The sequence below is a fragment of the Lepidochelys olivacea genome (genome assembly GCF_965140295.1).
Source record: "Lepidochelys olivacea isolate rLepOli2 genome assembly, chromosome: 4".
Lineage (NCBI taxonomy): Eukaryota > Metazoa > Chordata > Testudines > Cheloniidae > Lepidochelys > Lepidochelys olivacea.
The window spans coordinates 88,964,876-88,989,773 of NC_140414.1; the positions used below are offsets into that span (position 1 = coordinate 88,964,876).

Here is a 24,898-nt window from a genome sequence, read left to right on the forward strand (position 1 = left end):
TTAGTACTAACTTTTGTTTTACTGTAAGATACTTTGCTTTAACATAACTGGAAAAGTTGTCCAGGACTAAAATAAAATGCAGAAATGTAGACTGTCTTAAAATATGCCAAGTTTTCTATAACCTTAAAAAAATTACAGGTGATGTTACTTCTTTAAATCAATCTTCTTAATGAGCTCATGGTCAATCAAATCAAAGCAGCCATTAAACATAAAAACATATATTTAAGAACTCAGGTTAGTAGCATTATAGTTATATTTCAGGAATTAAAATTAATTGCTGCGTTTTTGGGAAAAAACAGTGCTTTTAATGTGCTCAAGTGCATCTCAATTAACTGTTAATGCAAATATCCTTTAAATCATTACTTCTAAATTAAAGAGTCCTTAGTGAATTAGACACTATGGAATCCCTCAGTAATTGATGAACATCATTCAGAACAGCAATGCACATATGACATGCCAAGTAATACATAACAGCGAACTGACTGACACCTGTAGTAACCTCAAATAGCTTAAACAATGATGTCTTATGTTACCCACGCTCTTTTAATTAGTAGTGGACTGGGTAATGAGAAAGACCACAGAACAATCAGGGGCATACAATAGAATTTCACACAGAAGTTAAAGGACCTTGATTTTGTAGATGACTTCAATTTGCTATCCCATACCCATAGGATTTTACATGCAAGCCAAAACAAACCATCTGCAAGATTGAAAATCAACACCAAGGAAACAAAAACCATGAGAATCACACAACAAGAAACCCCAATAATGCTTTTTGTGACTGACAAAGAGGAGGTCTGATATTTTGCATATTTCTGAAGCGTTTTAAGTACAACAGGTGAAACAGATGAAGAAATTGAAGCAAAATAGCAAGAGCTAGTCAAGCCTGTGCAACTCTTAAGCTGAGCTAAGAGAAACAGAAACCTTGCCTTACAAACTAAATTTTGAATATTTAACACCATTGTGAAGTCGGTCTTACAATATGGCACTGAAACTTGGAGTCTTATTAAGACCTTACTATCTAAATTCAAAGTTTTCATAAACAGCTGCTTTAGACAAATCCTCAAAATCAGATGGCCAGGGAAAAACCCATCACACATGAACTCTGTAGGAGAAGGAAACAAATCAATAGGCCAGGAAATTATGGAACAAAATGGAGATGGGTAGGACTTGCATGGATGAAAGTCCCAAATAACATAACAAGACAGGCATTGGACTGGAACCCCCAGGAGAAGAGGTGATGAGGCAGACCAAAGAACACACACCGGAAGCAGAACATGGAAACACACAACAGAAGCAGAATTGAAAGCTATCCAAATGACATGGGAATAAGCTAAGACTGCAGCAGGACACTGGCAAAGACAGAACGTAGTGATGAAGGCATGGAATAGAGAGGCAACAGAGAGAGAACTAGAGCAAAAATTTCCCCCCTAAATTGCTACTAATTAATAGGCTATACCCTGTGCTAAAAATGACAGCTTTCTGAATATTACCAGCTGCAATTTGATATAGAACAGTTGAAAACAAGTTGTTATGAACAAGCCCTTTACAAGTAAAGAAACTGTAACGGATTTTGCAGCCTGTAAGATTTCAACACATGCACTGAATTAGACTAGAATTTGTGGTTCCTCAAAAGTTTAATTAAAGAACAAATATAGCAACTATTACTAAAATCATGTTCTCAACAGGGAAATATTTTATTTAAAATGTTTGAATTATGCAGATGAGTGGGCAGTTGATATTTTCTTTTCTGTTAGTTAAGGCTCTAAGCACAGTGGTGTTCTTAGAATATCCCATTACAAATCCCATCAGCCATTACAAGCATTTAAGGAATGTTCATTCCATATGCTTAGGATATCAGCCATAATGCTTTAACTTCCCAGTAGTTGACAATTCTATAAAAAAAAACTAAGCTAAGAAAGATAAAGTTTAATATTTACTCCCACAAAAATCTGGAGAGACTTGGGAGGGCAGGGGAAGGAAGGGATGAAAGAGAAAGAGAGAATACTCAAACTCTTTTCTTGAAATGCTTTGGCATTCATAAAATGGAATGCACTGTTTATCCAGGTAAGTCAAGAATAGAGTTACATGAACACTTACATATTGCCTTAGGAAATATGTAATATTTCCACAAATAGAAAACAACTGATACATTTAAAGGAGTTTATCATGTTTACTGGTTTTCCTCCTTAGAGTATCATAATCAAATTTATTTAAAAAATTATGAAAATAAAGCATGTATTATATTATAGTTGCAATGGCTTTTCATATTTGAATGAAATTTCAGCAATAAGAATCTCTTTTTTAATATAATAATGAATCTGTATGGTTTAAAAATCCTTTTATGGCTGGGACAAATCATAAGGTATAATTGTCACTTGCAAAATCACATAGTTTTTGTATTTTTTTATACTTTTTAATAAAGTTTCTGATGCTTGATACTGACTTTTGTTTTATAACATTTTGTAAAGCTAAAAAATAAATTTAATTCCTTTTCCAATGGTGGGTTTTTTTTAAATTGGTAACAAACGCAGAGCATGTTCATTTTGCAACATGTATAGTTGGTTCAGGTGCTTGGCAAGGGGATATGGAGCCATTCATATCTAATTCACTGGTGTGACCAAAAATCATTACCAACTGGCAGATGCTTGGTAGTCCAAATAAAATGAGGTAGTGATTTCAGTCTGGCTCCTGTGGTATTTATTCACTTCTTAAAGCTACCTATCACTGCCACTTGTGGGCACCTTAGGAAAGATGCCAACAAGACAAGCATTGGAATGAAGAAGCATGAAAAGTGAACTACCACCACCAATGATCTCTCCATGTAAGGGATGAGAAACACTGGCGAGTCGGGTATGGGATGCTGTTCATACTTTCATTACTTTGTGGATAAATGGAAGACCCCATTTTCTAATGCTTAGAAATCAAGTGCAATTAATTAATTAACTAACAGAATGAACAAGGTAATGTATTAAAGAGATACTGTGAGGTTAAAAATAAGTTGCCGAATCCTAGATTCCATTGTGGCTGCTTTGCACTGGTTTGCCAGCACAAAGCAGTTGCAAACCCAAGTTAACAGGTTACCCAAGGACTCCCTTCCATCAAGGACAATCCTCAGGTGGTGTAGGGCTACCTGATAGCAAACTCCCACCCCTTTTTAAACCACCTAGTAATGGGTCATAGCTTGGGAGCCGCTACGTCTCCTAGACTGGAACCAGGCAGTGCTCCATGGATTGCAGGAACATGAAGGTGATTTAAAGTGAACTTTCTGTACCCCTCCCTCCATGCTGTACCATATATCAATGAACCAGATCCAAGAGTCTGGCCTAATATTTTTAAAATTAAAACATTTACTTATCTATTTTACAAAATACATCAGATAATAAAATCAAAACGTATTTAAAATCTAATTTACTGTTCACTAATTATAATGTTTATGCTCTTTTAAGAGTAACTTTTTTTTCCATTTTCTCCACTGGGAGAACAAAAAACAGATGAGTCAGTTTCACGTTGATTTCTATTTGGTTTCTAGTCATTTTCACTTTGAGGTTCTCAAGCAGCAGCCAAATGAAATAATGTTTAGGATTTAATATGTCCATTTGGTGTTTTTTTAAAACATTATAGAAACATTTATATTGACCTTTGATTCTATAATGGCTTATTTTTACATACTTACATTTCAAGTCAACGATGACCAAAGTAAATTTTAAACTATATAGAGGACTTACGAGACTGTGGATATACCTGATTCAATAGAGTACACAATTTCTGCATTTTTCCCTTTGTCTTTGTCTAATGCTGTTACTTGGAGTACCGCTGACCCAACAGCTGCTGACTCATATACCCGTCCTTCGTAGGGAAAGCTGGTGAACCACGGAGCATGATCATTTGTGTCACTAACATTAATGACAATTCTAGCAAAATTGCGTTTGACAGGAACATCTTGATCTCGTACCTAAAATGATGAACACATTATTAATAATTAGCAGCAAGCTTTATTTATACTACTACTAATCCAATTTCTGAGAGAACTATTATGAATTTAGGCCTCGATCTTTACCATTTAAATAAATGGGACTACTCAAAGAGAGTAAAAGTTAAACACATTTGTAAATTTCGCCAAGATCAGAACCTAAATGTATATCAAAAGCATTCTAACTGTAATGTGAAAAAGGTAAGCATGTTATCTGCTGCAGAGTAACAGGTAGGCTTGTTTACCATCACTGTAAGTATATGTTGGTGGATGGCCTCATGGTCCAATTTTTCAGAAGTATAAAGAGAGCCCGTTCCAGGATCCAAACGAAATTTCTTGAGACTGATGGGATCAATGCTACTCTGCATTGTGTAAATTAGTTTATTCTTCTCATCCCTGTCGGTGGCACTGACTTGCAAAATTTCTGTCTCTGGCACTGTGTCCTCAGGTATAATGACTTCATATTTTGAGGTGGAAAACTGAGGTCTGTGGTCATTTGTATCTATCACTTTGATGTATACCTGAAACAACACAATGGAAAAAAAGATTATGTTGATAAATATTGGTGAAAATAAAGAAGAAAACAGGACACTCAGGAATTATGGAGGAGGAAAAAAAAAAAAAAAAAGATGTACAGAATAAATCCAGAAGTCCAGACAGTTAAAAATCTTTAAGAGGAGGTCTCTTAAATGGAAACCATTCATGTATACCGTACAATTAAAAGAATGTTTACTTATTTTACAGTAACTGCGGTTCTTTGATATGTTGTAGTCAGTGTGGATCGTGCTGTAGGTGTTCATATGTCTTATTGGAAGAATCCCATCGGGAAACTATGTCCAGATTCCACGCTCTTTGCGCTGCCAGAGCAATGCAATGCAATGCAATGGGGACAGAGCAGGGCACAGTACCTGGCTCAAAGTATCTCAAAACACTGTGCAAAGTACTGAGTTAAATATCAGCAGTGCTATGATTGTGTAAGCAAATATAGCAGCTCAACATTCATTCCCAAAGCCATTAACATTAGAAAAAATGGTTACCTACCTTTTCATAACTCTTTTTCTAGATGTGTTGCTCATGTCCATTCCATTCTAGGTGTGCACACACATCCACATGCATGGCCGTTGGGAGTATTTTGCCTTAGTGGTATCCCTAGGGTTGGCTATGGCACCCCCTTGAGTGCTGCACTTATGCCTCGGTATATCAGGCACCGCCGGCCCTACGCCATCTCAGTTCCTTCTTGCCGGCAACTCTGACAGAGGGGTAGGAGGTCGGATAATGGAATGGACATGAGCAACACACCTCAAAGAACAACAAAATGTTCAACCTACGAAAAGGTAGGTAATAGTTTTTTCTTCGAGTGCTTGCTCACGTTGATTCCATTTTAGGTGACTCACAAGCAGTGTCCATGGAGCTGGGCTCAGAGTTCATGGTCATGCAGTTTGCAGCACTGCTCCGCCAAAGCCAGCACCGTCTCGAGCTTGTTGGGTAGGTGCATAATGAAATGCAAATGTGTAGATAGATGACCAGGTAGTGGTCCTACAGATCTCCTGGTTTGGAACCTGCACCAGGAAGGCTACTGATGATGCCTGTGCTCTAGTTGAGCATGCCATCACGACTGACAGCAGAGGCACGTTTGCCAGCTCATAGCAGTATTGGATGCAGGCAGTGATCCAGGACAAAATCCTTCGAGTAAACCCTGGGCGATTCTTCATTCTGTCTGCCACTGCAACGAACAACTGTGTCGATTTATGGAACGGCTTTGTCCTATCTATATAGAAGGCCAGTGCCCTCCTGACATCCAGGGAGTGCAACCTGCATTCCTCATCTGACATATGAGGCTTTGAAAAGAAGATAGATAAGTATATGTCCTGGCCAGTATGAAACGGGGAAACTACCTTGTGCAAAAACACCAGGTGCAGTTGCAGCTGGACCATATCCTTGAAGAATACTGTATAGGGTGGTTCTGAAGTAAGTGCCCTGATTTCGGACATCCTGTGGGCTGACATTATCACAACCAGGAATGAAACCTTTCAGGAGAGGCGCAGGAAGCCAGAGGCTGGAAGGGAGGCCCCATGAGCCTCGACAGCATGAGGTTCAGGTCCCAGGGAGGGACGGGATCCCAGACATGCGGGAGGAGACGCTCCAGACCTTTCAAAAACTGGGCTGTCATGTCGTGAGCGAAGGCCGACCTGCCTTCGAACAGACGGTGGAAAGCCAAAACAACAGCCAGATGGACACTGATCAATGACAAGTCCAAACCTTGGAGTTTGAGGTGCAGAAAATAATCCAGGATCTCCTGCAGCGAGGCCTGCTCAGCGCAGATACTGTGTTCTGAGGTCCAGCACGTGAACCTTTTCCACTTGGCTAGGTAAGCTGCTCTGTTTCCTGCTAACAAACAAGACCTGCTGAACGTGGGCCACGCATTCCCGTTCGTACACATTTAACCACGCAGCAGTGATGCTATCAAGTGTGGCACCGCCAGGTTTGGGTGCAGAAGGCTGTCTTGGTTCTGGGATAGCAGATCTGGCCAGAGGGGCAGCTGCCGAAAGGTCCAGCAGTGTGCTGAACCCGTGTTGGTGAGACCACGCAGGGGCTATTAGGATAACTTTCGCCCTGTCCTGTTTGGTCTTCACAAGGACTCTGTAAATCAATGGCGCTGGTGGGAAGGCGTACATCAGAGCCCCCGACCGCAGGGTGAGAAAGGCATCTGATGGAGCCCCTGTCCCTCCCCTGGATTGAACAAAACACGTGGCACTTCCTGTTCTGCCTGGATGCGAACAGGTCCACCTAGAGAGTCCCCAACCTCTGGAAGATTGTATTAACTACCTCTGGATAGAGCAACCACTTGTGGTGAGATGAGAAGGGCCTGCCAAGGTGATCTGCTAATACGTTCCTGGTCCCAGGCAGGTGTGCAGCTACCAGATGAATGGCCTGCTGCACACAAAAGGTGGAGAGCTTCTTGGCAAAGGGCCAACAACCTGGCTCTGCCCTGCCTGTTGATGTAAAACATGGCAGCGGTATTGTCCATCAGGACCTGCACCACCTTGCACTTCAAGTGGAGCAAGAAAGCCTGGCAAGCCAGACTAATTTCTCTGAGCTCCCTAATATTGATACAGAGGGCCAGATCGTCCCTGCGTGCAGAGCTTGCCCAGGTGGGTTCCCCAGAGCAGGTCCAAAGCATCGGAGACCCTTGTCAGTGACGGGGACAGGGCCACGAAGGGAACTCCCTCCAACACTAACCACGGAGGTCCAACCACCAATCCACAGACAACTGGATGTGATCCGGTACCCTGACGCCAGCCACCCTTGCAGAGGCTAGAGATGAAGCCAGGCAGGACTGACTATGTATGTAGTGTGACAAAGTTCCTCCTCTACCTTGGTGGGTCTTGTGCTTATTGGCGGATTTGTTCGCCTTGGAGCTTCACGTTTGGCTGTTTTCATGAACCCACAGTCCAGGTCAACTCCTCCTGTGTCTGACCAGGAGTTGGGAGGTTTGGGGGGAACCCGGGCCCGCCCTCTATTCCGGGTTCCAGCCCAGGGCCCTGTGGAATGCAGCTGTCTAGAGTGCATCTTGGAACAGCTGTGTGACAGCTACGACTCCCTGGGCTACTTCCCCATGGCCTCCTCCCAACACCTTCTTTATCCTCACCATAGGACCTTCCTCCTGGTGTCTGATAATGCTTGTACACCTCAGTCCTCCAACAGTCCACGTTCTCACTCTTAGCTCGTAATGCCTCTTGATCCCAGCTCCTTACACGCACACCACAAACTGAAGTGAGCTCCTTTTTAAACCCAGGTGCCCTGATTAGCCTGCCTTAATTGATTCTAACAGCTTCTTGATTGGCTGCAGGTGTTCTAATCAGCCTGTCTGTCTTAATTGTCTCCAGAAGGTTCCTGATTGTTCTGGAACCTTCCCTGTTACCTTACCCAGGGAAAAGGGACCTACTTAACCTGGGGCTAATATATGTGCTTTTTATCACTTTCCTGTAGCCATCTGGCCCGACCCTGTCACAGTACATATGGCCCAACAACCGTAGGCAGGTGCAAGCCATGGTGAACAGGTGGTTTTTCACATGGGAGATCAGGTCTGACATAGCCTAAAAACGCACCTCCAGAAGGATGGCTCTGCTCCATGTGGAGTCGAGAACTGCTCCAATGAACTCTAACCGTTGCACAGGCCTTAAGGTGGATTTTTTGTCGCTTATCAAAAGGCCTAGGTTGCGGCAGCTGGAGCGCCCCCAGATAGAGACTCCTCTGCACTTATTCTGGAGATCTGCCCTTGATGAGCCAATCGTCGAGATACGGGAAGACCTGGACCGCTTGACATCTCAGGTAAATGGCCACTGGCGCCATACATTTTGTGAACACCCTTGGGACTGATGAGAGGCCAAAGGGCAGCTCCATAAACTGGAAATGGTGCCCGTCCACCATGAAATATGGAAATAAGCGTCCTTCAAGTTGAGGGTGTTGTACCAGTCTTGTGGATCCAGGGATGGGATGATGGAGGTCACGGAGACCATATGAAATTTCAACTTCACGAGAGACTTGTTGAGGCGTCACAAGCCTAGAATAGGCCTGAGGCCCCCTTTTGCTTTTGGCATCAGGAAGAAGCAGGAGTAGAACCCCGTTCCCTCCATGTCCCGAGGGACCTCCTCCACTGCCCCCAGGTGCAGTAGGTTCTCGACCTCCTGAATGAGGTGTTGCTGATGAGAAGGGTCCCTGAAGAGGGATGGGGAAGAGAGGGGGTGGGAGAAAGAGGCAGCCGACAATTGCAGGGTAAAGCACTGAGCAGTCCAAGGTGACCCGCGAACCAGAGCGAATGGTAGGGATGGAGACGGTTCAGGAAAGAACCAAGTTGATCTGGGGGGATGACTGGGATGCTGGTCTCGAGCACACCCTCAAAACGAATGCTTTTGGCCCCCTGTATGCTTTGCCGGACTGGGCTGCGTGGGTGAGCAGCAGGAGGAAAGGCAGCAACAACTAAAGCTCATATCTCTATCCCTTCTCCTTGCAGACCCCTGTCAAGGCTGCTAAAACCTTGGTGAAGGAGATGGCCGAAACTACCTCCTTGCAGACTGCGGTGTATTCATGCCCAGTGAGCAAAGGGTAGACCGAGTGTCCTTCAACCCATGCAGCCGTGCATCTGTCTGCTCTGCTAAGTGTCCATTCCCATCAAATAGGAGGTCTTGGCTTCAGATCTGTGTTTCTTGGGAGAGGCCAATGGTCTGAAGCTAGAAACTTTGCCTCATGACCACCGCCGATGTGACCACCCTAGCCACCGAGTCAGCCCATCCTATATCACTTGAAGAGAGCATCTTGCTGCCATAGTACCCTCCTTTTCAGCCCTTTTGGAGGTGAGAGGGATGGATAATGGAGTTTGCCAGAGAGCTGTGGCAATTTTCAGGACCCCATCATGCACTGGTAGTGTGACACAGGCAGGGGTAGAGGCCGAGAGCACACTGAACAAGGTGTCCACCTGCTCAGCCATCTCCTCCACCTATAGGCCCAAGTTCTTGGCTCCCCATCAAACCAGGGCCTGGTGTTCTCTTCGTCTAGTGGACTGGCGCTTGAGGATCCTGCCACCATCTTGTCTGGGGATGAGGATAATGATTTTACCGCTGGGGGATACCCGGGAGCATCATCGTTTTGGCATGGGCACTGACTCCTCTACCCTGACCTCAGAGTGTGTTTCCCGAACTGAGCCTGGTGCCGTCAACTGTCGCTCCAAGGTGGTGGCTGACGGGTGGTGTGAAGGGGTCATCGGCATCACAGGCATGCCCCACGCACTCCAACAGGTCACTGGTCATGCTGCCAAGGCAGTGCTGTAGAAGTCGACACAGCCTCTAGTGCCCAGTCACATCAGTGTTGCCTTGGCAAGGGGCTAAACTGACCTTCGATGCTGGAACAATCCCCTTCTGGTGACCACAGTGCAGCCGTCAATGCCTGCGTTTGACAGCTGACTGTCGCTGCTGGAGACTGGCGCTTCAAATAGGAGGACCGCTGCTGGGGCAACCAGTACTGGGATGGGAAGATGACTGTCGGGAGGCTGAATGGTGCCGGTAATATGGAGACCAGCACCTCCCCCTAGGCAACCCGCTTTGAGAGGGTGGAGACTGTTAACATGGTGCCAGTGATCTAAGGTGAGCCCCCGAGGATCTGGGCTGCGAAGCCGGAGATCTATAGCTCGGAGTTGGAAAGCACTGCCTTGGCATAGGAGATCAGCAGTGCTCCACTGTGCTCTGGGCGGGTCTTGGTGGCTGGCTTGCCCATGTAGGGAGCCTTTGCCGCTTCCTGCAACACACATGGAGCCAGCGGTGCTGGTAGAGGCCTCTGCTCTTTAGGCACCGGAAGAGCATCGACCTCGCCACAAGTTTGGGTCCCCTTTGAGTCAGCAGTGGATCCTTTGAGGGGCTAAGGGCCTCAACTGAAGGCATGTCCATGTGGCTCAGGTGTGGGTGGTTGGCCAGAACTGAGCCCTTTGTCCATGGCCTTTCTTGCCCAATGCTAGGAAGCCATGTTTCTTGGTTTCCTTTCTGGGTACCAGTGACAGAGAGCGGTGCCGAGTGGAGCTTGGTGCCAGGGGTGTGCTATGCACCGAGGCCAAGGTACTAGGGTAGAGTCCAGTTGGGATGACTCAGAAGCTGTTCGGAGAGCAGCCTCCATGAGGAGAGCCCTCAAATGTACATCACGCTCTTTCTGGGTCCTGGGTCAAAAGTTTTTACAGACAACACTTGTCTTTCACGTTTCATTTCCCCAAGCACTTGAAGCAACTGTTGTGGGATAGGCCTGTTGCAGTCCGAGTAGGGCTTAAACCCTGGAGACCGAGGCATATCCCGCCTGAGGCAAAGTCCCCGATGGGACTCTAACTTCTAACTACACTTAACTACTATAAACAAAGTATTTACAAGGCCCTAAGGCTGAAATTCAGAAGAGAGGAAACCACTAGCCCTTGCTATAGAAGCTTCGAAAGGCACTCCAACTAACCACCTTGGGTGGTAAGAAGGAACTGAGAGGGCGTAGGGTCAGTGGCGCCTGATATACCGAGGCATGAGCTCTCAAGGGGGTGCCGCAGCCAACTCTACAGATACCGCTAAAGCAAATATCACCGACGACTATGCACATGGGCATGTGCACACCTAGAATGGAATCGACATGAGCTAGCACTTGTAGAAGAACTGATTTAACTGAGAAGGGGAATGCTGAGCACAATACCAGTATTATCACCTTTAATTTCCCCTAGTACTACCAAATGACATAAGCAGAAGGGACCTCAGGGTTAACTCTTCATTAAGGAAGTGAAGGACAACTGTCTTTATCAAGGAGGATTTCCTTAATAGTGTACTACATTGTTAATGTTGAATATGAGCTCAAGTCTTGCTGAGGTACTGAACACATCAGCTTGAATTCCAGCCACGAAAAGTGCTGCCAACTAAACAAATTAAGGCTAGGTTCTCAAAGAGAATTTAGACACAGAGTTGCAACACCTAACATTTAGACACACTGCCACCTAATGGAATCCACAGCTCCAAGTTAGGTAGCCAGGGTCCCTCTATAATGCATGGGAAGAGTTAGGGAACAAAAGCCAGCAAGCTGAGTGGGGCGCTGCCTAAAACCAGACAATAGGAAAGAATGAGGAGGGGGTGTGGACTATAAACCACACACCAAAGAAGGATTTAGGCGCCGCTGTACCACTTCAATAAAAATGCTCTCCGCTTTTGGCAGAGTTATTCCACCTCCCCTAGAGGCGGTACCTATGTTGACCGGGGAAGCTGTCTCTCCAACATAACGCTGCCTATACCGGGGTTAGGTCAGTATAACTACATCACTCAGGCGTGTGGATTTTTCACACCCATGAGCGATGTAGTTATACCAATGTAAGTCTGTAGTGTAGATTAGACCTAAGTCTGGGCCAGAGGAAGGTACCTCCCCCTGCTCGGGATTCACAGTTGCACTCTCCTGGGGTTCTGTGCCTAAGCTCTCCCATTTTTATTTTAAAGAAACGCAAGGAAAAGAACATGCCCCTTTTTACCCGGTACCGTAGTGGTGAGAGGATTAACTCTGTCCACGGAAGACAAAGGTTCACCATCTGCCTAATGCGGAGCAAGAACTTGAATTTAGGTTTCCCTCCACCCAGGTGAGTGCCTTACCCACTGGGCTATATAAAGTATCCTGCTGTAGGTGTCTCTCAAGCTCTCCTGTTGAAGATGTTCCACTGTGTATAAGTAAGCATTAGAGCAGGGACATGAACTTGGGTCTCCCAAGCGAATGCTGTAACCACTGAGCTACTGAGTCAGCCATTTGCACTCGTTCTGTCTCTGGCCTAAAACATCAGTCAAATCACAATCAAGCCCAAAAACTTAAGACTCACATTTTATGTTTGACCTAGTTATGGAGTTGAAAAACTTAAAATTTAAAGTTTCAGGATGAATTTCTCAACCATTGGTTTCAGAGTAGCAGCCATGTTAGTCTGTATTTGCAAAAAGAAAAGGAGTACTTGTGGCATTTTAGAGACTAACCAATTTATTTGAGCATAAGCTTTCGTGAGCTACAGCTCACTTCATCGGATGCATAATGCATCATAATGCATCTGATGAAGTGAGCTGTAGCTCACGAAAGCTTATGCTCAAATAAATTGGTTAGTCTCTAAGATGCCACAAGTACTCCTTTTCTTTTTCTCAACCATTAAGGTTATTATTTTGTGTCTACCTACTTCCATGATGGCAGTGTACAGTGTCTCTGGAAGTGTATAAAAATAAAATAAAAATGTACATGGATCAAATTTTCAAAGCTATTTCAAATCAGTCGCTATCTGGCACTGACAATTTTCACAAACAAGTTTTTCACATAAAATTTTCAGATCCTCATTTTTACACAACAAAAAATGGATGCAAAAAAATTATAGGTGTAATTTTAGAGGCCACTCCAGAAAACATAGGCTTCTGGGTAAGCACAATGCAAACCACAATCTGTATGATACCATCTTAAACTGAAATCCATAATACAATAAAAATAGCTATATAAAGCAGAAAGCAGGGTATGGATTACATTTAAAAGAAAATATTATAAAATTGCTTTGAATACAATAAGGTAGTAGCTTGGAGGGAGAAGATGCAGATCACAGGAGCATACCATAGAAATGCTTGATGCTAATAGATCATAATGGGACCTCTGAAATAAAGCAACCTCGAACCACAGATTTTCAAATCATTTTACAGAGGTATATAAATGGCTTTATCACACCACTGATCTGCACACACATTCTCACTGACATCAGTGAGATCTGGGCAGGCAGATCTAGGGAACAACAGAGTTGAAAGTAAGCTGGAACACAAGGATGAAAACCCATTAATGGTATCACAGGTGACAGCTAAATTGTGATAGAAATATACTAAGATGGAACTTATAGAGAAAATACTTGTCATTGCCACAACAAGTAAAACTCCAAAATGAGAATATTCATCCACAAAAAAAATCTAAATGTTTCATCTTTTGAATACATTCTCCCTTGTAAAATATAGTTTAAAAACAATTATTTTATTTGTTGTATTTTTTACATTTAGCCTCGTTTCCTTATGTAGCTTAAGAAATATTTTATCTCCTTCTTACTCATAATTATATCTAACTACAGTTATATTCTTGTTCATGAATAGTCTGTTTTAAAAGTTAATGCTTGTGAGATAAAAGTAACCTTATTCTACTACCAGAGAAGCGTTTCTGTGGAGCAGTGTGGTCATTTGCAAAACGCAAATTTAACCAATAGCGGCATTCTAGCCTCCTTTCCCAAACTGACCCCAAACAACATATGTATAAATGGATAGCAATACCAATGACTAAAAGTGGCTGTGGCAGTAAACAGTATTTTTCACAAAAAAACAACTGAGTAGTTCATGCATTTGTTCTTATTTCCCATGCATAATCTTTCCCATTTAAGGCCAAAACACTATAATCCAAAAGGATTAGTACTTGGAATGAATCTGATTTTTTTCAATGCTATTCCTCCCAGTCATCTCCACCACTGTCAAACATCATTACAGGAGGCCTGGAATTTGTTTATTCTCTTTGTGCATCATGCATTCAGCATTTAGCAGCATATGAAACTCTAACAGCTTCACGCCCACTGCCTGAATATTTTTCAAACAAGCAATTTAAATAAAGTCACGAAAGAGTCAAATATTCCACAGATGTTCATGGCTTGCAGCCAGCCAAAGCCTTATAGTTTAGAAGTCAGACACAATGAGTTATTTTTACATAATGGGGCTGTATATTTTATTTGTTATTTTTCTATAGACAATAATATGATATAGTCATTTCCTTTTGAAAGTTAAATTTAAGATTACTTGAGAAATAACTACTGTTAATCAAGGCTTGTTAAATTGTTCTTTGTATTCAAGTGCTTAGTCAAAGTATTTTCCATGTTAAAAAGGTGTCCATGAAGGTTTATTATACTTAATATTTCTGAACACACACAATATTCAGATTTACAATTTGTGTGTATCACAATTTGCTTTCTACTAATAAGTTCTTACAAAGATCCAGCATGATTTCAGCATTTGAACTATAATCATTGTCACTAAAGGTGTCAGGATTTAAGTGCAACTCAGTTTTCACACTGGTAGTCCTAAATAACTCATTTTCAGGGGAAATAAATTAACATGACTGTGAAATCAAGTAAGAGATGAGGTGGGTGAGGTAATATCTTTTATTGGACACAAGCTTTTGAGCTACACAGGAGCTCTTTTTCAGTGAAATCAAATGTGAGGATGCATTCCTGAAACATACCCTCTTAATTCTAGTCCTGTGGACTTTCTTAAATAGATTGGTGCATTTGGGTTAGGCAGGGATTATGAAAGAGAGGAGGAAGATGAATGAGCTCTGAAAGGTGATATATCCAGAGTAAAGCCAATGAACATTCTGTTCATGCACCACCAGTTTTATAGTTTCTACTAATGGACACTCGTCAATCCATGTGCCACAGTCAGATGAGATTCTAACAGCACAGCCATGCTTCTGCCACCAATAGAGGAAAGAGAAAGATAAGGAAATGGAAGACTGTGTGTTCTCCTGCAAAAGAAACCACAACCTCTGCTTCCGCCAACTCTAGATAAGAAGGGAAAGGCCAGAGAGAGAGAGACAAAAGAAAACCACAGGAAGCAATCAGTGAATTTAGAGGAAAATAAGACGACCAGTTAATTACTTCCAGTCTAATTTTCCTGGGGGAGATTGCAAAGTAAGTATTTACAAAGTTCACCTTGTTTTACAAAATGTAGAACAAGCAGCTCATTTAAACACAATGGATGAGAGTCTGTGTGCATCTAAGGGTATGTCTACACTACCCGCCGGATCGGTGGGCAGCGATCGATCCAGCGGGGGGTAGGGATGGGGGGGTTGATTTATCACGTCAATTGACCCCTGAGCGCTCTTCCGTCAACTCATGTACTCCACTGCTGCAAGGGGAGCAGGCGGAGTTGACAGGGGAGCGGCAGCAATCGACTCACCGTAGCGAAGACACTCTGGTGAGTAGGTCTAAGTATGTCGATTTCAGCTACTATTCACGTAGCTGAAGTTGCCTAACTTAGATCGATCCCCCCCAGCGTAGACCAGGGCTAAGAAGCACAGAGCAGAATCATACAATCCCCAGTTGATGGAATGGCCTTTGGGGGGCACTGGCAGCCATCATAACTTAAAGCAGTATTCAGGATGCTGTGATTTCTGCCACTATCTTCTTTCCCTAGGCTCAGGAAGACCTATATGTAGCTTAATATAATGCTGGTTCTGTCATAACACATATGCCATAAATGCATGCAGGAGTGTGCAATGCTGCAGGGATGAAATGGTATTCAATCCTTCACTTTATCTTTTCTTGACATTTATATTTTAACTGTATACTTCACTTTAACCTATACTTCACATTGAAGAATTTTTCCACATTTAACTGAAAAATAAAAGATAAATAGCTATAAGTGATGCATACTTTATGAGCTAACTGAGAATCATATCATACTCTTCCAGTTCAATTCAGGGGTCTTCCATGAGTGGATCTACTCCCTTCGGTGTGGAAGGGAGACTCAGCCTCCATGGCATTGCAACCTGGACCTGGCAGAGTGCTCTCTGTGTATTCAGGTCCACACTGGGGGAGGAGATTGGGATGGGGGATGGGTTCTGGGGATGCACATCATATCCTCCCTGGCCACAGGCTGCATTTTCTTCTCTGCATAACCTCCCCAAAGGCTGCCAAGCCAAGAAGAACTCCCTGCTAGTGAAGTTCCAAGCAAGCCAGAGCTGGTACAGAGACACTTGACCTCTCCTGGGTCCTCCAGCCCTACACCCTTTTCCATACGTGGCAAACCGTCCCTCCCCTGAAAGGCAATTCAAGGGAATCTTCACAGTGGGATATGCTCACTGAAATGTCATCATACAGAACTTGTTTCCATGGCTTTCACTGCAGGAGGGGGAAGAGATGGCTCATAATATGTTGCAGTTAGCTTTGTTTTGCAGAACAACAAGGATATTGATTCTATACTGAAAGTTTTCCATCCACAGCTCTCAAAGTGATAGACAATGATTTAATGCCTTGCTGAAACACTCATGGAGGTTGCTGATTTTTAAAAATTAATCCTTTTCTTGTAAGTGAATCACATATGTAAGGCTGAGCTCCTGTTTTTCATTTACTTTGATAATATAGGAATAATTTGAAAGTTGTTAATTCAAATTGTACTAATCTATTTACCACAACCTTTCCACTTCAGATATGAAACACTAAGGCAGTATCAATGTCATAATCCACTCCTTTTTCAGATAAAGTCCCTAATTTATACATACCATTTGTATGTCCAGAAAAAGAAGGGCTACAAGTTCTTCATTCACAAGTTCTTCTCAAAAACACTATTAGAAATCCATTACCTGGGTGCTGATAGAGCTGGTTCCATCTGTCGCCTCTACTGTCAGGTTGTAATTTGATTTCTGTTCTGCATCAAGAGGTCTAGCTACAATGATGGTTCCAGTGCCCTTGTCTACATCAAACCGGCTGTCATAGTTGCCACCTGGTTCAAAAAATTGAAAGAGACAGAAGTTCATAAAGCACTGCAGTGGTGTACTTCTTCGTGTACATACACTTTGTTGTCTTAAGATATTTAAGCTTGGGTCTAAGTTAATCCTTCATATGTCTTTTTGCTGACTTATGGGATGGCACTGATTGCATCCTGTGGGAAAATTCTCAACTCTCCATCTTTTGAAATCTTGATTTAAAGACTGGATCTTTTCTAAAGATATGCTCCAGCTCCAACACAAACTACTGAACTTGTTGCAGGAATTAGTGGTTGAAATAATATGAGCTGTGTTTTGCAGGAGGTTCTTTCTGGCCTTAAAATCTATGATGAGTAGCAAGTCCTCCTAACCAAGGGGGTTGTCGCTATTAGTGTCTTTGAGATCAAGGTAGAGGAAGTAATAAAAATGATGGAAACAGTCAAGAAAAATCACAAAGACATAGCTCCTTGAAAGGCACTAAGCTCCTTTTCTGAAACAAATTTGTTTACTTATAAAACTTCAAATTGCCCGAAGAAATATAGTTCAATAACCACATTGAAATGTAGCTGAGTAACCAGCAGCCAATCATAATAATATTTGTGATACTTTAAGCAGATTGCCCTGACAACATACTACCCAATAAGACCAAATGTTGTTAGCAGTGATAAATACTGGCCATTAACATCAATTGGTTTAGACTTTTAGATGAACTATTTAAAATGAAGAAATTAGTTTCTATTGTTGTCAACGTAATGTTAGTTGTGGCTAAGCCATTTATCCTAATTACATTGTGTACGTGTTTTTCTAATTATACATTTAGAATCACATTATTCAGACATAAGTGGAGTGATTTTTTAAGATATTAAATGCATATCTTAGGAAATCACTACATTTCAACTATAAAGAGACATGCACAGAAGTGAGGGAGTAAAATATCATGGATGGTAAAATTCGACTTAATCAAAGTAAGAACAATACTGAAATTAGTGCCATTTCCTGAAAACGTTTTACCTTCAGAGGTTGTTCTGCAGGACAGATATATCAGACAAGGATAGACTGTCTGGAGCAGGAGTGGGCAAAATACGGCCTGCGGGCCGGATGCAGCCCGTCTAACATTTCTGTCCAGCCCACCAGGCTCTTTGGCTGCCCCCTCGCAATATCTGGGCTGCTAAAAGTCCCGCTGGGCAGCGGGGCCTCAGGCAGACTGCCTGCCTGCTGTGGCCCCACACCACTCCTGGAAGCTGCTGGCATGACTCTGCCAAGGGGCGCGCAGAGACTGACTGCAGACGCTTCTGGGAATGGCGTGGGGCCACAGCATGCAAGTAGCCTGCCCGAGCCCCGCCTGTGGTAAGTGCCTCCCAGCCAGAGCCTGCACCTCGTAACCCCTCCCATACCCCAACCCCCTGCCCCAGGTCAGAATCCTCTCCTGCACCCAAACTCCCTCCCAGACCCTGCACCCCCCCTTGCACCCCAATCTACTGCCCCAACCTGGAGCCCCCTCCTGCACCAAACTCCTCCCAGAGCCCATACTGCTCACCCTCTCCTGCACCCCAACACTCTGCACCAGTATGGAACTCCCACCTGCACCCAAACTCCTTCCCAGCTCCTGCACCTCCTCCATTAATATAGTAGAAATGTGAGGCCCGTGATGACTTACCAAAATTCGTGGAGTGGCCCCCCTGCAAAATTACCCACCCCTGGTCTGGAGTCTGCCTCACTGATTGACAGATATTTAGTAACTATGAATGATAAGTGTATTGGTGACTTGGGAGTCTCACTACACCCCAGCTCCTGTCCCAGAGGAAGTTTCCCTAGCATGAACACAGACATAAATTGAGTAATGTGAAACTCAGCAGTTTTGGTTTGAATGGGTTTTATATATAAAACGTTGGTTTGGTTTTGGGCCAGAAGTCAAACTTCAGAAAGCGTGCCCATAAAATTAACTTTTACTACTTGTAGGCCATATAATCTTTTAAGATGACAGAAAGGGAGAATTTCAGGTCTCGGTTTAGTCACATTCACCACTACAGGAAAACAGCAGAGTGAATAGATGAGAGCCTATCCAGCTGCACTTCCTCTGAAATGAAGACAATCCCAGCAGCAGACTTTTAGTTTCTGGCCAGGAAAGCACACAAGTCTTGCAGTGTTTTTACGAGGAAATCACATATGCTTTGCCTTATATAACTGTTCTATTAGTGCTGATATCTGTCAATCTCCTGAAGCAGCACCCAGTCCATCTGGCAAATTAAAGGTGCAGAAGCAACAACTGAGGACAAAATCCAAAACTAGAACTCTGATGTGGTGCTGTGTGTACTTATAGATAACTTACAACAAAAAGTCACAAAAGCATCTAAGCAAACTTTCATTCTCGAAGAGATAATAAGATATTCTAAAGTTGTATGTTTTATTTCAGATCTCATAATTGGTTAATAAATTATGTGATCTCAGCAGATACCTTCTGCTGTACAGTTCAGGTCACAAGTCATCTGAAAGATGTAAAAAACTTCACTAGCAAGTTTGTCTCCTGGTACAGCCAAAAAGAAAGAAAGCATGGAAAGCAAGCACAGAACATAAAAGAAAGTTGTCAATCAAATTATGTCATGCTATTAGAAACAGTAAAGAGGTGCAGTAAGAATCTGTAAGAACAGCTGATAATTTGACAATGTGATGTAGTCACATAGCTATCAACCTATCCAAAATAATTTTTTATTAAACAAATTTTACAATGAAAGTAACAAGTTACACTCCCTGGACCCAGTACTACCATCAATCCACACACAAAACCCCAGTAGGAGCCGTGCTTAAGGAACAATAGCAGGACAAGGTTAACTGTCTTCAGTATGTTCACAAAGGGTTAAGCATATAAATATGAACATTAAATGTTTAAACTACGCAGCACGCCGAGAAGAAAAATCAAAAGAAAAGTATTAGAATACTAATACTCTATACACAGTACATAGTAGTTGAAATAAAGGAAACAAATGATCTAAGTGTCTAAAAGCATAGCTAGGGCCCTACCAAATTCAGGGTCCATTTTGGTCAATTTTCATGGTCATAGGATTTTAAAAATCGTAAATTTCATGATTTCAGCTATTTAAATCTAAAATGTCATGGTGTTGTAATTGTAGGGGTCCTGACCCAAAAAGGTGTGTGTGTGAGGGGGTGGGAGGGGGGAGGAATCACAAGGTTATGGTAGTGGGAGTTGCGATATTGCTATCCTTACTTCTACGCGGCTGCTGGTGGCAGCTCTGCCTTCAGAGCTGAGCTGCTGCAGAGCGACAGGTGCTAGCTGGGAGCCCAGCTCTGAAGACAGAGCCACCCAGCAGCAGCGCAGAAGTAAGGATAGTATAGTTTGGTATTGCCACCCCTACTTTTGTAATGCTGCCTGCAGAGCTGGGCCCTCAGTCAGCCGCCGCCACTGTCCAGCCGTCCAGTTCTGAAGGGAGCAGCACAGATGTAAGGATGGCATGGTGTGGCATTGCCACCCTTACCACTGCGCTGCTGCTGGTGGGGCGCTACCTTCAGAGCTGGGCGCCTGGCCAACAGCCGCCGCTCTCTGGCCGCCCAGCTCTGAAGTCAGCGCAGAAATAAGGGTGGCTACACTGTGCCTCCCCCCAAAATAACCTTGACACACCCCTGCAACTACCTTTTGGGCAGGACCCCCAATTTCATAAACACTGGTCTCCCGCATGAAATCTGTATAGCCCAGGGTAAAAGCACACAAAAGCCAGATTTCATCGTTCGTGACACATCTTTCATGGCCATGAATATGCAGAGCCCTAAGTATAGCATGTTCCAAAACCAGGGGTCACAAGATCCTGTTTCATGAGACATCCCAGCAAATACTATTGCTTTACTCCACTGAAACTGCCTTATAAAAGTCACCCATAACCTCCTTCTTTCCTAGTCTAAGGTCTTTTCTCTGGACTTATTTTTCTTGCTCTCTGTTAACCACTCCTGAAACCATCTCCCACTTACGTCTTTATGATTCTTTCCTTTCATGGTTTTCTTCTGTCTGCCTGTGGCCAGCAGGAGATTTCTTTTCCCATCACATTGGCTCAACTGACCGACTGGCTCAACTGGAACACTGATGGGAGCAGCCTCAAATCTCTGCTTATATCCCACCCCCGCCCACCTCTTCACTTACCTATTCCCCTCCACTGTCCACCCACATGTGCATGGGGATAGGAATAGCAGTCCCTTGCTTGTTCTCTCCCCTATGCAGTTACCAACAATGCAATCAGCCCTTAGAGGGATGCAAGGGGGCATCTATGCTTCCTCTCTCCCCTAGATAGGTGTGTAGGGCAGAAGACTTCTCTACCCCTTCCCTTTGTTTATTTTCATGCATTTGTTGAAATCTGATTGTAATCTTTGAACAGCGACCTGTCTTTTAAAATTCTTCATAAAGTCCCACACAAGTGTATGGTTTGGTAAATATTTAATGGTAACAACTGCATCACAACCACCACAAATCTCACTTGAACATGAAGCCAGCCTAAATAGGACTATTCTTGAAATTCTTTCCTCACAACTCAAAAACAGTCCAGCTCCATGCACACGGCTAAAATTTTCAAAGGCAAGTAAGGGAGTTAGGAAACCAACTTTACTGGTTTGCATATGCTCCCACTGACTTTACACTGAGTTTGGTGCCTTATCCCCGCAGATGCCTTTGAAAATCCCACTCCTAGAATATGTACGGATTAGGTAGGTTGTGACATGTCTAGCAATAGTGCATCATGGGATATCTCCAGAAGCAGGTGCTGGCAATCTCTGATTTTGAAAGACATAAGTGGCAAAATAAGTTATTTTTAATATTGGTTTCATGTTGAATTCTCCCCACATGCTTGCATTTTGGGGTATCCAGCAGATAACCCTGCAGTTACTGGGTCCAAATAGGGGTGCTGGACATTAGTGATGGGTGAATCTTGGGCTCAGGGATGCTAGCCTGCGGCCCAGACTACTCCTTCTGCCCGTGGTCCCTCTCTTCTCCCTTTCTTCCCCTGCTGGGGCCCAGAGGGCCAACCTCCATGGCTGCCAGCTCCTCCTCCCCCACAGCCCACCCAAGTGCCCCCAACTCCAGAGCTCTGGGATGGCAGGCGGTATTGCTCCCAGCCCTGGAACCCGGGGCAGGTGGCCAGAGCCTCGACAATCCCCCCACATCCTCCGCGGAAGAGCTGCAGCAGAGTGCCGGGAGGCGGAGTGTTGGTGGGGCCATGCAGAGCTGTTTGGGGAAAGCCATGGGCTGCGGCAGCACCTCCTGAACCCTTATTTCCATCACCTATGGGCCCCTTTCACTCTACCAGCACAGTGTCTGCCCCTCAGTGGCAGAAATTCAACCCCAAATGGGGTACGAAGGGGAGTTGCAGTGGGGCAAAATGCCTATTAGAAGCTATTAGTTTGGTTCCAAGAATTGGCAGCACTTTAAAGCTTCCCTCTCCTGGATGAGCCTAGGGTTGGGTGTAAGAAAGCAACATGAACATTGCCTGCTCTCTCCCACAGGTGAATCTATCTTTAGCTGCAGCAACCCTGACTAGCACAGAGAAGAGCCATTTTTCATTGCTTCCCCTCCCCCACCACAAACTTTAGGAGTAACTTAATCCCACTTAGTTTACATGCAAAATATCTGCACGGCGTTTTCAAAATGGTCATAACAGAATGTTGCAGTGTTATATTTTATGTTTACAGGTAAAGAATTTCAACTCCTTATAAGGTTGTGAGCTAGGGTAAGACAAAAAGGCTGCAAGGAATAATGCAAAATATCAGCTAGCACAACATTCACCAATATATATTAATAATGAATAACTTTAAGGCCTCCTTACCGGTAATGTCAAACCAGAGTGGTGTGCCAAGAGGTTCAACAGCTATTACACCTATCATGTGAGCTACTGGATCACTTTCCATGACCGTAAAGGAAAAAAATGTTTCCTCAAAAGAAATGGGGTCTCTGGGCGGGGTGGGTTTTGAAATCCATTCTATATGAAGCCGAGTAGTTGAGGACCTTTGTGGGCGACCATTATCCACAGCCTTAATCTATGAAATACAAAAAAAAAGACAACTTTTGTGCTAAAGCAATCATGTAATCTTTGTATCACAAAAATGAAAATATAACCAAAAAAGCCCAAATATGCTCATCACTAGCAAACAGATCTGAAAAGGTTTGAGTGCCTCTTGAAAGGTGCTATGTGCCGTCAAACACCCGTGAAGCCAGTCAGAGTTGAGGGCACTCAGCTCCTCACAGGTTTGTACTTTTGGTTATCATAAATTTCACACTTATTTCACTAGCTTCCTTGAAGAAAGTTAAAGCTTAGTTGCTTTTGTTTTCATTTCTGCAATATGTCACCATCAACCTAGCTCTTGAAAAGAAAAGCGCTGTTGGGATTCATGATCTCAATGTAAGTGACAGTTGAATTCACAGTTTGGGGGAGGAATTTTCTGGTCCAGTATCAAGTATTGTCTGACACTTGTTAAATTGCAAACACTAGAAACACTCATGCATCAGCTACTGAATAACAAGTGATGAAAGCACAGATAAAAGAGCACTTTAACAAATTCATGGCATATGAGATCTTGACTCACTGAAAGAATATCATATTCTCCTGCTCCAGAAAACTTCTTTGATGATACCACTCCAGTTTTCGGTTCAATAAAAAATTTGCCATGTTCATCACCATCTTCAATACTGTAAGATATCTCTGCATTGGGGCCTTCATCTTTATCTGCAGCTATAACCCGATAAATAGGTTCTCTCTTGGCAGTTCTCTCACGTTCTGGTTTCTCACGCTCTGGAAGCCTGATTTTGTAGAACTTTTGCAAAAACTGAGGTTTATTGTCATTCTCATCTAAGACTTTCACAACCACCCGGGCAATAGTTGACTTTGCAGGAATACCATTGTCCGTAATGGTTACCTATTTTTATAAGAAAAGATGATAAGGTTAGTCTTCAACTCAAGCATGGTCTTTTCAAGATTATGCTAATGAATTTTTTTATCCAATACCCTTCAAATACACAGATTTCTATTCTAACCATAGAATAATTCCTCAACTATGTTTACTCAAAGAACGCTAACTATATTCAACGAATATTTTAAAAAAAGCACTCGATTTATTCAGCTTTTTGTCCTCACATTTTGACGCTTGAAGCGTGTCATGTAGGAGTTAATAGGTACACATTAAAGCAACTGCATTATTTTCCAGCATTCTAGTTGAAATACTAACTTCATGAATGTCAGCAACAGTGAGCAAGTCTAATACACTTTTTCAGTAAATGGCTTTATTGTAGTAACATTTTTATATATATTTTAGCATAGTATTTTCTTAAAGGTTTTATTTTGCAATTATTGGCTTGATTTCCCTGTTCAAAAGATGCAATTTATAGGAAGTGCATAACTTTAAACATTTGACGGGATTTTACATTAAAAGATAGCAACACTAAGACATAAAAGCACTATCCAGTTCGAATTAACATTAAAAAGAGATAGTATTTTTAAAAAAATATTAGGCACGGAACACGTATTTCCCGAACTTAAAGGAAATGGGAAATGAAAATCTACCCCTACTCTCTCAGCAGTCACAATTTCTAGAAAGGCCACAAAACTAAGTGATCTTTCTCAACATTACTTCCAGGGCTGACCTGACATTATTGAGGATACTGATGCACAAATAAATAATAAAAATCTTATGTTAATTTGAACTTATTTAGAAAGCAAAGAGAAAATCAATAGCTATGAAGTGGGAAAGTACCAAATGTATAGATGAATTTAACACATCTAAAGAGCATTACAAACAAGGTGGTGTTAAATATGTATTTTAAATTACTTTAATATCTGTTGTAAAGAGATAACAGACTTGAGTTTAATGCTCCTGACCCCGCAGCTGTCACTCATGTGAACAGTTCCATTAATG

General features: G+C 43.0%; 1 protein-coding gene across 6 annotated transcripts in view; it reads right to left on the minus strand.

Moving 5' to 3' along the window:
* FAT1 (FAT atypical cadherin 1) overlaps window positions 1-24,898 on the minus strand; it is a 148,170-nt gene that overhangs the window by 33,922 nt on the left and 89,350 nt on the right. For all 6 annotated transcript variants that reach the window (XR_014711337.1, XM_084626415.1, XM_084626417.1 and 3 more), the window contains exons 5-9: window positions 23,573-23,902; window positions 22,816-23,026; window positions 16,874-17,013; window positions 4,219-4,494; window positions 3,745-3,955 (exon numbers count right to left, since the gene is read on the minus strand). Coding sequence is in view for 5 of the 6 variants with exons in the window: in XM_084626415.1 (XP_084482541.1) it covers window positions 3,745-3,955; window positions 4,219-4,494; window positions 16,874-17,013; window positions 22,816-23,026; window positions 23,573-23,902 (1,168 nt within the window). In the remaining variant the exon portion in view is untranslated. The remainder of the gene's footprint in view (window positions 1-3,744; window positions 3,956-4,218; window positions 4,495-16,873; window positions 17,014-22,815; window positions 23,027-23,572; window positions 23,903-24,898) is intronic.